General features: G+C 45.8%; 1 protein-coding gene across 1 annotated transcript in view; it reads right to left on the reverse strand.

Moving 5' to 3' along the window:
* Nucleotides 1-13,749, reverse strand: part of BTAF1 (B-TFIID TATA-box binding protein associated factor 1) — a 251,002-nt gene that overhangs the window by 134,881 nt on the left and 102,372 nt on the right. The window contains exons 15-18 of the mRNA XM_082268123.1: nt 13,335-13,439; nt 13,105-13,254; nt 3,953-4,089; nt 3,677-3,851 (exon numbers count right to left, since the gene is read on the reverse strand). Coding sequence (XP_082124249.1) covers nt 3,677-3,851; nt 3,953-4,089; nt 13,105-13,254; nt 13,335-13,439 — 567 coding nt within the window. The remainder of the gene's footprint in view (nt 1-3,676; nt 3,852-3,952; nt 4,090-13,104; nt 13,255-13,334; nt 13,440-13,749) is intronic.

The following is a 13,749-nucleotide window of genomic DNA, read 5'->3' on the forward strand; positions in this document are numbered from 1 at the left end:
AGGGACAAGGCCAAAACAAGGCATGATTATGTAAAGGGTATCACTGAATGGGCTCAAGAATACTTTCAAAAATCACTGTCTAAACATAGTTTGCCATGTCATCCAAAACGCAAGGTAAAGCTCTATCATGCAAAGAAGTTAGATCTGAACAAGAGCCAGAAATGCGAGCCAGAAACGCTGCCATCTTGTCTGGGCCAAAGCCAACTTAAAATGGTCTGTTTCAAAGTGGAAGAATTCTGTGAAGAGCCAAATCGAAACTTGACATACTTTTTGGCAAGCATGGGTGCTGCATCCTCTGGATTAAAGAGCATAGGACCTTCCGGCTTGTTATCAGCGCTCAGTTCAAAAGCCTGCACCTCTGATAGTATGGGGTGTTTTAATGCATGTGGAATAGGCAGCTTGCACATCTGGGCAAAAGGCACCATCAATCCTGAAAGATATATCCAGGTTTTGAAGCAGCATATTAGCTCCTATCCAGATGGTATTTTTTTTCAGCAGGACAATGCTAAACTGCATACTGAAGCTATGAAAACCGCATGGCTTTATAGTAGAAGAGTCCAGGCACTTAACTGACATGCCTGCAGTCCAGACCTTTCTTGAAATTAAAAATATGACAGACGACCCAGGACTGTTAAGCAGTTAGCATCCTATATCCTTACAACTGAAGCAACCGGTCTCAGTGCTCTGATGTTTACAGAGCATTATAAGAGGGGATGCTACACCATGGTAAACATGGCCCTGTCCCAACTTTTTTAGACGTATTGCTGTTATGGATTTCCAAATTCTCTTTTAAATGCGACCAGGTGGCCACTTTGCAAGCCTGCATCACTGACGTCTGATGGCGGAAAGCCCAAGAGGCACTAAGCGCCCACGTAGAAAGCACCCTAACAGGGAACGGAGGAACCTGACCCTTGATGGAATAGGCTGATGCGACGAACCCTTTGCGAGGTCCATCTGTAAGGATAAACAGTAAGGCTAATTTCCTAAACTACTCAGTTGCCACAAGATACACTCTAAACGCCCGACCCACATCCAGAGAGTGCAAGGCAATCTTTCTAGGATATTTAGGCTTAGGATGCAGGGAAGGCAACACATTGTCTTCATTCAGATGGAAACCAGAAGCCACCTTAGGAAGGAAAGACCGACAAGAGCGTAGCACCACTTTATCTCTGTGAGCCACAAGGTTAAGGTGAACAACAAGACAATGCTGCCAGCTCTGACACCCTGCATGCAGAAGTAATAGCCATCAAGAAGGCTACCTTCTGGGACAATGTAAGTAGAGGAAACGAATATCTTTGAAAGGCGGTTACTGGAGAACCGACAGCACCAAATTAAGATCCCACGGATGCAAGCGGAGAACCCCCTAAATAAAGGGTTCAAACCAAATGCGTAGCCAAAAGGATGGTAAAAAGACCACCAAGGCTGAAAAACCTGGCCCTTGACGGTACGCAAGGCCCGGGCGCTGCTCATCACCTCGTTTGGAGGAATGCCAAAATCAGAGCCACCGAAAGGAAACTGGGATGACCTCCAAGAGACTCACATCACGCAATGCAAGTCTTCCAGACACAATTGTAAATCTTCCTAGAGGTAGATTTTCTAGCCTTTAACAGCGTAACACCTGAAGAACACATTCAGATGAAGCAACCATTCCCCCCTGGTCAAACGCCTGTCGACTGAAACTGCCAATTTTGCCCTCCTGGAGATTGTGCAGCAAAGAGGGCTGGAACAAACGTTCCGCCTACCTTAGAATGCCAGTTACTTCCTGAGCTGCCAGGACATTTATTGTGCCCCTTTGGTGATTGACATGGGCCACAGCCGAGACACTGACCGACCAATTGGATTCGCCTAAAATGATTGTCCAAAGATCCAGACAGGGTCTGAACATTAGAAATTCCAGGAGATTGACCGGTAGAGTCTGGGCTCCTCCAGAATCCAGACCCCCTAAGCACAATCTGTGCCGAGAATGCCTCCCCACCCAGAGAGGCTGGCATCCGGGTGAGGGTGGCCTTCCTCCTTCCAGCTGGTAGGCCGCAAAGCCGCAGGCCTAAATTTTCAGCCGGGCTTGGCCGCGTGTGGCGCGGACCCGCGGATGTGAACCCATCCGCTCCCCCAGCCCAACACAACAGCCAGGAGCCCTTAAGACCCCCCTGCCCGGGTCACTAACCCACAGGGTTGCGAAGGACCCTGCTGTAGTTCTTATAGGAACAGTAAACACGAGGAACACATTCCATTAAAAAAGGAAAAATGCTAGGACCAGAGATTCCAGCAAGGAACTAGGTCCTGACTAGGCAGAAAAACTGAATGCCTATAGCACAGTGTGGAAGTGTATACCCTGGGACTGCCCCATAGGCGTGGTAAAGCTTTTTCTTGCCTAGTGTCCTACTCCCATAGGGGGCAGGATAACCTAATGGTTAAGAAGATTCCGGTGCTGTATCTGTCAAAGAACCAAAGAGAAATATGGGTTTTTGAGATTGGCAAATCATTTTATGTAGATTTTACAGCATTCCAACTTTTTTAGGAATTGGGGTTGTAGATTTTTTTTTTTTTTTTTTTTTTAATTTCCCTTTAATTTTTATTTACATAGAAACACAAAACCAAAAAAAAAAAAAATTCTCCTTGAGGTTGTATATCTTAAATTAACTTTCTATTCAGCTCCTGTAGTAAGTCTCACATTTTTTCATAGCTGCATCTACGCAATTACGTAAATAGCTTTTTCACTTTGCTGTACTATTTTATTGATGTAAACCCTCCTTTTTGTGCTACAGGGTACAGGGAGTATTTAATGTGGATATACGAGGCCTAACAGAAAGCTATGACTAAGGCCTAAATGGCTGAAATTGCCCTAAAGTAAAGTTTTCACATTCAGGCACTTTCACACGGGTTGGTTTCAAAACTGCCAGCAAAAACGCCTATGCGTTAATGGAGCATTTTTGCTGCACTTTTGCTGTGCGGTTTTTAAAGGACACTCGACTCAAAAACAGCATCAAAAATGCCTAGCGGAGGCGTTTTCTGATGCCATTTCCAATCAATTCAATGGGGAGAATTTTTTACACCTCAAAAGGAAGTGCACTGCCCCAGTGTGAATACATTCATATATTTTAAAGGGAAGCATTTTTTCTTGAGTTTTTCAGGTGCTTTGAAAATCCCCTCAGTGTGAATACAGCTTTAAGCCTAGGATCACATTGAATGCGGGTTTGAAATTATGCGTGAGTTCAGCTGAATTCGCACAATATCAAACCGCCACTTCAGTCTGACTTTTTGGGGCAATTGCACAGATGTCTACTGAATTCGCTGCCCCCCCCCCCCCCCCCCGAAGACACCAAAAGTAACACAAAAAAAATACTTTTGGGAATTGTGTTGCGGACTGTGCAATTGCCGGCAAATGGCTCCGATTTGACATGTCACATCGGACCAACAATGTGAACGTAGACCAATGCTTAGTTATTCCTCTCGTCCCATGCACCTCATGACGTAATGTGGGCACCAGTGAAGCACTTGAATAACTCCGGGGCAGCGGGACTGCACACTAAAGCACTGAGCGACATCAGTTTTTACACATAAGTAAATTTTGTTAGGGTTTATGAGAAAAGGTTGCAGAGAAAAGGTTGCCGTCTGGTCAACCAGTATCCTATCTGGAAAAAAAAAAAAAAAGCCAGGCCTAGCCTTATTATATTACCTTCTGCAGGGCTGCCCATTCACAAACCACAAGAGCCACACTTATCCTCTGTAAGGCAGACTTGGAGTTAAGATGGAAGAGAAGTAGCTGGGCTAGGGATTCAGCAGGTTTGATCTCCTGAGAAGGTGCATTTACAGCAGGATCACAGATACAGCAGCACAACGATCCAAGCAGTCTAAAATTGGGACAGTCAGATATCAGTGAAAATAGACTTTTTTAAAAGCATGGATTGTAACAGGTCTATGCTATATCTGCTTACAACAGAAGAGTACTGACCTTGCAGCAGCCATACGAGCTCGAGTAACCACAAAGTCTCTGGTGGGAGAGTCCTCAGTGACACTGTCTGAGCCAGCAATGTACTCCTGGGTGACTTCTTTTGTCTGGCCCTGACCTTGACGCAATTTACCACCTGCCTAAAAAAAAAAAAAAAAAAAAAAAAAAAAAAACTTTATACTCAAGTAATCACCTGCTTTGACAATAAAAAAGGGCATATATAGCATAAAGAATGGAATGTATGGAATTTGCAAAAGTACTGTATAAAAAAAACAAAACAAAAAAAAAAAACACAAACACTGGCGAAAACGGAAAGGGGTTATTACCCTCCATTACTCTATTCAAAAAGGAAAAAAATTGGATTTTTGTCCTATCATAAAATTTATTTTCTACGAGGTTTACTGACAGACACCGCTTCAATTCTTCAGACCAGTGGGCTTTATGCTGTCTCTCTCCAGGAGTAGGACTAGTCAGAAACCTTTTTGGTTACGCCCCTGGGGCAGTCCCAGAGGATATACCATCACTTCCTGCTGTAGGACTCAAGTCTGTAAGCAGTGTCAGAAGAACAAATAACATCCCCAATAGAGGGGCGGGTGCTACGTCTGTCAGTGAACCTCAGGAAAAAAGGTTTTTACAGTAAGACAAAAATCCAGTTCTCAGTTCCGTTTACTGACAGACACAGGTTCAATTCTTCAGACGAGTGGGATGTCCAAAAGCAGTGTCAACATAAGGGTTGGGAAAAAACACAGCGAACGCAGAATTCCCAAAAAGGGTGGAAATAGCCAACCAGGGAACAAATTGAGCTCACCACCAAGAAAACATTTTCATCCTCAAGAAGCGGAAGCCTTTGCAAACACAGCCTGCAAAACTTTGCTGCCAAACACGGCATCCAAAGATGCAAGTACATCCATCCTAAAAAATATGTTGTGAATGTGCACAGGCGACCACGACCACGTAGTCGCCTTGCACACCTGAACCACTGATAGATGACGGAAGGCCCAGAAGGCACTAAGCGCCTTCGTAGAATGCGCTTTAACAGGGAAAGGAGGAACCTGACCCTTAATGAAGTAGGCCTGCACCACCGTCTGCCTGATCCACTTGGAAATGGTCGCAGCAGACAAAGACAAAGAATCGGATTTTCAAATCACCGCCAGATAGACCCGAATCGCCCTTACAACATCTAAAATGCAAGGCAATTTTCTTAGGATGTTTCAGGTTAGGACAGAGGGACGATAACACAATATCCTCATTCAAATGAAACCCCGAGACAACCTTAGGAAGGAACGCCTGACAGGGTCGCACCACCACCTTGTCTATGAATCACTAGGTAAGGTGACTGACAAGACAACGCAGCCAACTCAGACACCCGACATGCGGAAGTAATAGCTACTAAGAAAGCTACCTTCTGCGACAGAGTAAGCAAAGAAAGTTCGAGTATTTTCAAGGGAGGCTTTTGAAGCACTAACAGTACCAAACTGAGATCCCGCGGAGGCACCAGAGATCGCACCAAAGGAGCCAGATTGAGAACTCCCTGCACAAAAGTGTGAACCAAGGACTTCGCCGTTAACGGCCTTTGGAAAAATAAATAGCCTTGATGGTGCCCAGAGGCAAACGTTGAACTACACCTATTTGTATTAACACCAACAGGCGAGACACACAAAAGGAGCGGGGAGAAACCGCCCCCGGGAGAAACCCTCCCCCTAGACTCACACCAAGTAATGTATGCCTTCCAAACTATGATAAACCTACCTAGAAGTAGATTTCCTAGGTTTTAACAATGTAGGAATCACTGACTCCGACAGCCCTCTGTTCTTCAGCACCTGGCTTTCAATAGGCATATTGATAGTACTTAAGACCAGGCACTGCTCAACCCCTCCATTGGAGGAAGGTCAAGATCCGAGCCATCGAAAAGGAGCGAGGATCAACCCCAAGAGACTCACACCACGCAATGTACGACTTCCAGGGACGATGGCAGATCTTCCTAGAGGTAGATTTTCAAGCTTTTAACAGGGTAGGAATCACTAAAATCAGACAAACCTATCTTTCAGCACCTGGCTTTCAACAGGCAAGCCAGTAAAGCCAGTGTCTGCTGCCAGCCTCACCAGGCCTGCATACGAAGACCAGCGAGGCCAGTCTGGTGCCACCAGAATGACTGAAATTACTTCACCTCGATTCTGCGTAGCAGTCTCAACAGAAGTTGTATTGGAGAGAAGGCGCAAATCAGACTATACTGATCCCAAGGGGCCACCAGAGCATCTGAGGCATCGGCCAGAGGATCCCAAGACCTTGACACAAACCTCTGCATCTTCCTGTTAGGCCAGGAAGCCAGGAGGTCCATATCGGGGGTCCCTCAACGAAGACACAGTTGAAGAAATGCCTCTGGGTAAAGAAACCATTCTGCAGGATCCAACGTCCGCCGACTGAGATAGTCCGCTTGCCAATTCTAGTCCGCTTGCCAATTCTCTACTCCCGGAATGTGCACAGCAGAGAGGGCCAGAACATATTCTGCCCAACTCAAGATACCGGCCACTTCCCAGGTCGCCAGGGCACTCTTTTTGCCCCCCTTGATGATTGGCATATGCCACAGCCTTAGCATTGTCCGACTGTATCCGCACAGGGCATTCCTGAAGACAATCCGTCCATTGAGACCGACAGTCTGATCGCCAGAATTTCCAGGCTGTTGATCGACAACCTGGACTCCTCCCGAGTCCAGACACCTTGGGCTGAAGACACCTCCCCATCCGGACAGACTGGCACCCATGGTGATTACGGTCCAAAACAGAAGAAAAGATTTTCCCAGATGTAGAGCCGGGGAGCGGAGAGACTCCCTCGAACCTGGCCTCAACAGGATCAGATTGTCCAAGGACAGCAGATCCTTGTTCCATTTGATCATAATCTCTTTGCAAAGGTCTGGGGTGGAACTGCAAAAGGAACTGTGCAAACAGAACCGCCTTGAAGGTAGAGACCATCAGACCCAGCACTTGCATGCAACTCATGAGTGATGATCGATGGTTGGACAACAGGAGGAGGATGGTTGGAACAGCATCCTGTAACTTCAGAAGTTTTGTCTGAGGAAGAAACACCTAGGCTGACCCTAAATCCAGTGTCAGACCCAAGTAGTCTAGCTTTGTGGCAACAGGTCCTGCACTGCTCCGTAGAGGCCCTGTAGCCGCTCTGGAGACAGGTGTAAGTTGGAAGGAAAGAACCTTGCCGGAGGCAAGAACCCAAAAGCTCGATCTTGTAACCAAACCCGAATCAGTTCGTGGACCCATTAGTCCTGAATGAGCAAGGTCCACGTATTCGGAAAGAAGCAAATGATGTTTCCCCCACTCCAAACACGAGTGAGGGAGCCCCTTAAGGCTGGGGAAGCCTTGTTTGTGGAACCAGAAGTGCCCGCTTTGGGCTTACCATTCCAGGGTCTCTTGGAGCCTCCCGCAAAGTTACGGATGGATCTCAAGCCCTGCTCCTGTGATCCAAACAGACGAAAGGGCCACTTATGAGCCGAAAAGAAGGGACCATGCTTATGGCAAGGTTCCTTGCGCTTACTCTGCAGAAGCAATGTACTCTTGCCTCTCGTTAAGTCCCTTAATGATCTCTTCAATAGGATGCACGGACCAGACACTCACCAACAAAAGGAAGATCAGTCAGCACCTTTTTAGAAGCCTGGTCAGCGGATCTGTACTTCAACCAGATTATGGGGTGAAGGATCACCACCGTCACAGAAACCCTGCTGGCCAAGAGGGCTGCATCCAGGAATGCATCACAAATACACTGTAACCCTTGGATTAACTGATCTGCCAGGTCCACCAGCTCAGAAGGGTGTTGACTCCCCTGCCAGATCCTGGCAAAAAATCTTAGCCCATTCCGTTAAAGTCTGGGATACCAAGGTGATAGCAAACACCGGTCTTAAAAATGAACCAGGCACAGTGAAGAGGTACCGGACCAGAGCCTCAGCTTTTTTTGTCCATGGGGTCCTTAAAAGCTGGGGAATCCTCCACCGGCAAAAGTGTGGCCTTATTCAGCCTGGAAACCTAAGAATCCACCGACGGTTGAACCATTAGTTTCTTCAGAAGATACTCAATGGAATATCTCCTAGCAAAATGCTTCGGTATTCCAAGCATGCGTTTCGGGGAACCCAACTGACTAGTGACAATCTCGTCAAAATAGGCAGGAAAGGGAAACACCTTGGTCACCTTGGACGATGTGTGGGTGCCAAACTGCACTGGCGTCGCCGACTCAGCCTCAACTAAGTCTTCCAAATTTAAGTTTCCCGCACTGACAATTGGGGCCTCCACCAATGCTTTTTAATGCAGGCTGCGGAGGAGGAGGACTTATCCTCACTATTAGAGCATTCAGCGTGCGTGGACGTAGATCCAGTGGGCTGACTCGCGTCCGCGGATGTGAAATCTACCTCAGAATCTGAGGAAGGAGAGGATACAGGTGAAGGCAGGGGGGCTTCTTGCCAGGCCTCCTTTGCAGTGCCATATCTACTATGGCTACTAGCGACAGCATGGCTGCCGTCAGGGCAGACTGAGAGCCAGAGGGTCCCGTAGCTTCCAGCAGTGGATCAGGTAGTGAAACGCGCTCCATAACCACAAAGGGTAAATAGCACAGCGAAGAAAAAAAACAAACAAAAAATGATTATATATATATATATATATATATATATATATATATATATATATATATATATATATATATATCCCCTTCCATCTATATCTAAATAAATAAATGGAGGCCCCTAACCCCTGTGCACCGATGGGGCACAAGAATCAGTGCACCGGCAATGATGAACACAGCAGAGGAAGCATAGTGTACCCCCAGACTCACCACCTGAGCTGGAGAGTGCCAAAAATGGTCTACCACACTGCTGGAAAGAGGAAGAGGAAACGCTGACCTGACACTAGAGGCCACCACAGCCTCAGCACTGCATCAGACTACAGAAAAATGGCCACCATTGAAACTATGGGGAAACCAAAAACTAAACCGCTGAACTACACAAAACATGGCTGCCGAAGCCGGGAATACAGAATCCACGGTACAATGGTGGCACCACACCCATGTAGCGCTGCAGGGGACCCTGAATCCCAGGGAAAATTTCACAGACCCCAAGAGGGGACACCCTGCCCCCCCCCCCCAGCACCCAGGTACGGACACCCCCTGCAGGGCTGACAGTGGCATCACCCACCACTACTCCAGCCCAGCACCAAGCAGCCCCCCTGCCCAAATTCACCCATGCCCTTAAAAGGGGCTAGGGGGGTGGGTGGGACAGATGAGGGCACCTACTCAGGGGGGAGCCCTGCAAGGGAGAGGGGGGAAAACGCAAGGGGAAGGAAGGATACAGGAGTTGGCTACCATCCCCAGGGGGGGCCTGCAACCACCCCAGCAATTCTGCAGGAAAAGCGGGGGGGGGGGGGGGGAAACTGTTCTCACCTTACCACGGTCACCAGGCGGGCACCACTCCCAGCAGTCCACTGCACCATCTTGGAAAGTACGCTGTGATTCTGGTCGTGACTAGGACTATGCGACCTCACACGGTGTTTCACCCGCCAGTCAGCTGCTGTCCAGTAGGGCTGTGTCGCGGCCAACCTAGCGCAGAGCTAATAGTTGGGTCGCACTCGCAGGCCAGACTGGGAAGACTGTAAGGATCTAAGATATCCAATAAAGTAAGAAATTCCACTTGAATAGGAAAAAAAGCCAGGACCGCAGATCCCAGCAGAGAGCCAGGTCCTTACTCCTGACTAGGCAGGAAAAAAATTGGAGTCCTACAGCAGAAAGTCATGGTATTCCCTCTGGGACTGCCCCAGGGGCGTAACCAAAAAGGTTTCCGCCTAGTCCTACTCCTGAAGAGAGACAGCATAAAGCCCACTGGTCTGAAGAATTGAAGCTTTGTCTTTCAGTGAGCGAAAGAGAAAACGTTTGTCCTATAGTTTGACTTTAATGACAGACCGTTTCATTAAAATGTGGTTTACGAGGGAAATATTAGAATGCCCAGATATTCCTGCGTAAAGGATTTTCTTTAATAGATAAGCTAACCAGACACTAAACATAGAATTTACCCTGTGTTCGTGCTTTAACCAAAGCATGTAATTATTAAACTCCATAAGGGTGAAATCAAGTGACTCAGCAAAGCATTACGGTCACTTCATTTTTGCGTTGGTTATAAAGAGGGTCTTAGCCTGGGGTCAACATATCTGGCACTTTTAGGGCTCTTGCACACTGGTGCCAAAAAAAAAAAAAAAAAAACTTTTTAGGGGTGCAGGTGGGGGTTTTATAGATATGAACGCTTGTACAACATAAGATACAGATAGGATTGGCAGCAAGGATGGGAGGATTGGCAGCAAGGATGGGAAATGTCATTATAATGGGGGACTTTAATTATCCAGATATAGACTGGGCAGAAGGAACCGCGCATTCAGCCAAGGCTCGGCAGTTCCTAAATGTTTTGCAGGACAATTTCATGGGTCAGATGGTGAATGCACCGACAAGAAACAATGCGGTACTTGACCTACTGATTACCAACAATACAGACCTGCTCACGGATATAGAAATACGGGGCAACTTAGGAAACAGTGAACATAGGTCAATTAGTGTCAGTATTAATTATAGTAATAGGAAACACAAGGGAAATATAAGAATACTGAATTTCAAAAGAGCCAATTTCCCAAAACTGCGCCCTCTGCTAGAAAATATCAAATGGGATAGAACCCTGGGAACAAAGAACACGTAGGAAAAATGGGAGTGCTTCAAGAGCATACTTAAAGGGATTGACCAGTGCATTCCAAAGGGAAATAAATTTAAAAGAGCAAAACTAAACCCTGGGTGGCTAAACTCCAATATAAAAATGCATATTAATGCTAAAGAAAAGGCCTTCAAAAAAACAAGATTGAGGGGTCATTGGCAGCATTCAAGCATTACAAAGAGTGCAATAAGAAATGTAAAGATGAAATCAGGGCGGCTAAAATAGAACACGAGAGACATTTAGCCGGAAGAGAGTAAAGAGAACCCCAAAAAATTCTTTAAGTATATAAACAGTAAGAAATCGAGGCCAGAACACATTGGCCCCATAGAAGACGATAAAGGAGTTTTGGCCAGAGGACAGGGAAAAGGCGGTAGTGTTAAATAATTTCTTCTCTTCAGTCTTCACAAAAGAATTGGGGGGCTACACTAACCCAGCTTGTAAGGCCAAATTAAACAACACGCTTCAGGAAATAAATAACGCCATGGCTAACAGAAGATAGACTTCGAACAAAACTAGAAAAACTTTAAATCACCGGGACCGGATGGCTTGCACCCGAGGTTTCTTAAGGAGCTCAGGCAGGTGATTGCGAGACCATTATTCTTGATCTTTAAGGATAGTTTACAGATGGGTATGGTGCCAGCTGATTGGAAAAAAGCCGACGTGGTACCAATATTTAAAAAGGGGCCGAGATATATCCTAGGTAACTATAGGCCGGACAGCCTAACATCAGTAGTCTGCATTTTTGAGGGGATGTTAAAGGACCACATACAAGACTTTAGTAATGAAAACGGTATTAGTAGTAATCAGCATGGATTCATGAAAAATTGTTCTTGCCAAACCAATCTATTAACCTTCTATGATGAAGTGAGCTGCCACCTAGATAAAGGTAAGCCTGTGGATGTGGTGTATCTGGACTTTGGAAAGGCCTTTGGCAACGTTCCCCACAAACGCTTACTGTTCAAACTAAGGAAGGTAGGTATGGACCATAAGGTGAGTACCTGGATAGAGAACTGGCCCCAGGGGAGGTTGCAAAGGGTGGTGATTAATGGGGGAGTACTCAGATTGGGCGGGTGTGGAAAGCTGGGTCCCCCAGGGTTCTGTCCTGGGGCCAATCCTGTTTAATTTATTCATAAATGATCTAGAGGAGGGGATATCAAGTAAAATCTCATTATTTGCTGAGGAAACTAAACTAAGCATGCCAATATCTTCTGGGCAGGATGTGGAAACCTTACAAGCGGACCAGAACAAAATAATGGGGTGGGCAACTACATGGCAGATGAAGTTTAATGTTGAAAAATGTAAAGTAATGCACTTGGGTGCCAGAAACCAGAAAGCAAGCTACTCACTAGGGGGGGAACCTCTAGGTGAGTCTAGGATAGAAAAGGACCTGGGGGTACTGGTAGACAACAAGCTTGGCAGTGGCATGCAATGCCAAGCCGCTGCAAGCAAAGCCAACAGAACACTGGGATGTATAGAAAAGGGGATTCACTCCAAATAAAGAGATTATTCTCCCAATCTACAAGACTCTGGTCCGGCCACATCTGGAGTATGCTGTCCAGTTCTGGGCACCAGTCCTCAGGAAGGATGTGCTGGAACTGGAGAAAGTCCAGAGAAGGGCAAAAAAAATAATTAGGGGAATGGAGGACATCAGCTATGAGGAAAGACTACAAGCACTGAACCTATTCTCTCTGGAGAAGAGACGATTGAGGGGGGATATGATATCAATGTACAAATACTGTACTGGCAACCCTAGCATATGGAAAAACCTATTCAGAGAAAGGGAATACAATAAGACACGTGGCCACTCACTAAAACTAGAGGAAAGGCGGTTTAACCTTAAAATACGCAGGGGGGTTCTTCACTGTAAGAGCAGTAAGGATGTGGAATTCTCTTCCGCAAGCAGTCGTATCAGCAGGGAGCATTGATCGTTTCAAAAAACTATTAGATGGGCATCAAAAAACTATTAGATGGGCACCCTAAAGACCACAACATACAGGGGTATACAATGTACGGTTAACAGCACACACATAGGTTGAACTGGATGGACTGATGTCCTTTTTCAACCTCACTATGTAATGTAACTATGCAACTACAAGCGGGCATAAAAATCAGTACATCAGTGGCACTTTAAGATTAGTAAAAACAAAAAAAAACACAAAAACCCTCTTACCAGTTAGTATTTTCATGAATAATGCACTTAAATCTTGTAGATTATATTATAGCTAGAAGTACTTCTACACGCATATACAAGCGTAAACATGCACACCATTTGGAGTTGCATTTTGCACAAGAACTTTCGACCAGGAAGAGCCAGCATTAATATATACAGTGTGAAATAACCCCTATACGAGATGACCAGTGTTTACATTTTGGGAGACTGTTAAAATGCAACATTACTATAGCTTCACCTCACCTTTGACTTGGGTTTGACCTCTAGCAGCATATTTAATTCAATAGGCAGATGAGCTGGCTGCATCATTAAACAGAGCCATGCTCCCATCCATGGGCAGGCAGCGGCCACTACGTACTGCACATTTGCTTTGGTAATAAGTTCCTGCCACAACTGTGAAAATAAAAGGCATACATTTACAACAAGCCAGCAGAACATCTATCACAGCAGTCAGACAGCAACAAAAACTTTACCTTATGGATAAGTTCAAGAATTTCTTGGTTGCTCTCCAGAATACAGAGCTGAAATATATGCCGCAGCATGTCTTGCAAGATGGGGGTTAGCCAACCTGAACAGTTCTGGAACAAAAAGAAGGAGGAAGACTGGAATCAGGCAGTGTACATATGCAACACTACTTTTATTTACATCAGTGAGCATTAGTTAGAACTTGCAAACAAAGCTAAAAACTATAGATGCATAAAAAGCTAATCCCTGGCAGGTACTGAGGCCAGTCTCACAAGAGGACATTTCAAGAGCAATGAAAAACCTCCTTGTGTTGGATATTGCCCAAGGCTTGTTTAAGACCTACTCAACACAGGAAAGAAAAAAAAAAAAAAAAAAAAACCACCACATTTTTATAACTGCATTTCAGTGCACTTGTATCCAGAC

This window comes from Pelophylax lessonae (genome assembly GCF_965119305.1).
Source record: "Pelophylax lessonae genome assembly, chromosome: 9".
Lineage (NCBI taxonomy): Eukaryota > Metazoa > Chordata > Amphibia > Anura > Ranidae > Pelophylax > Pelophylax lessonae.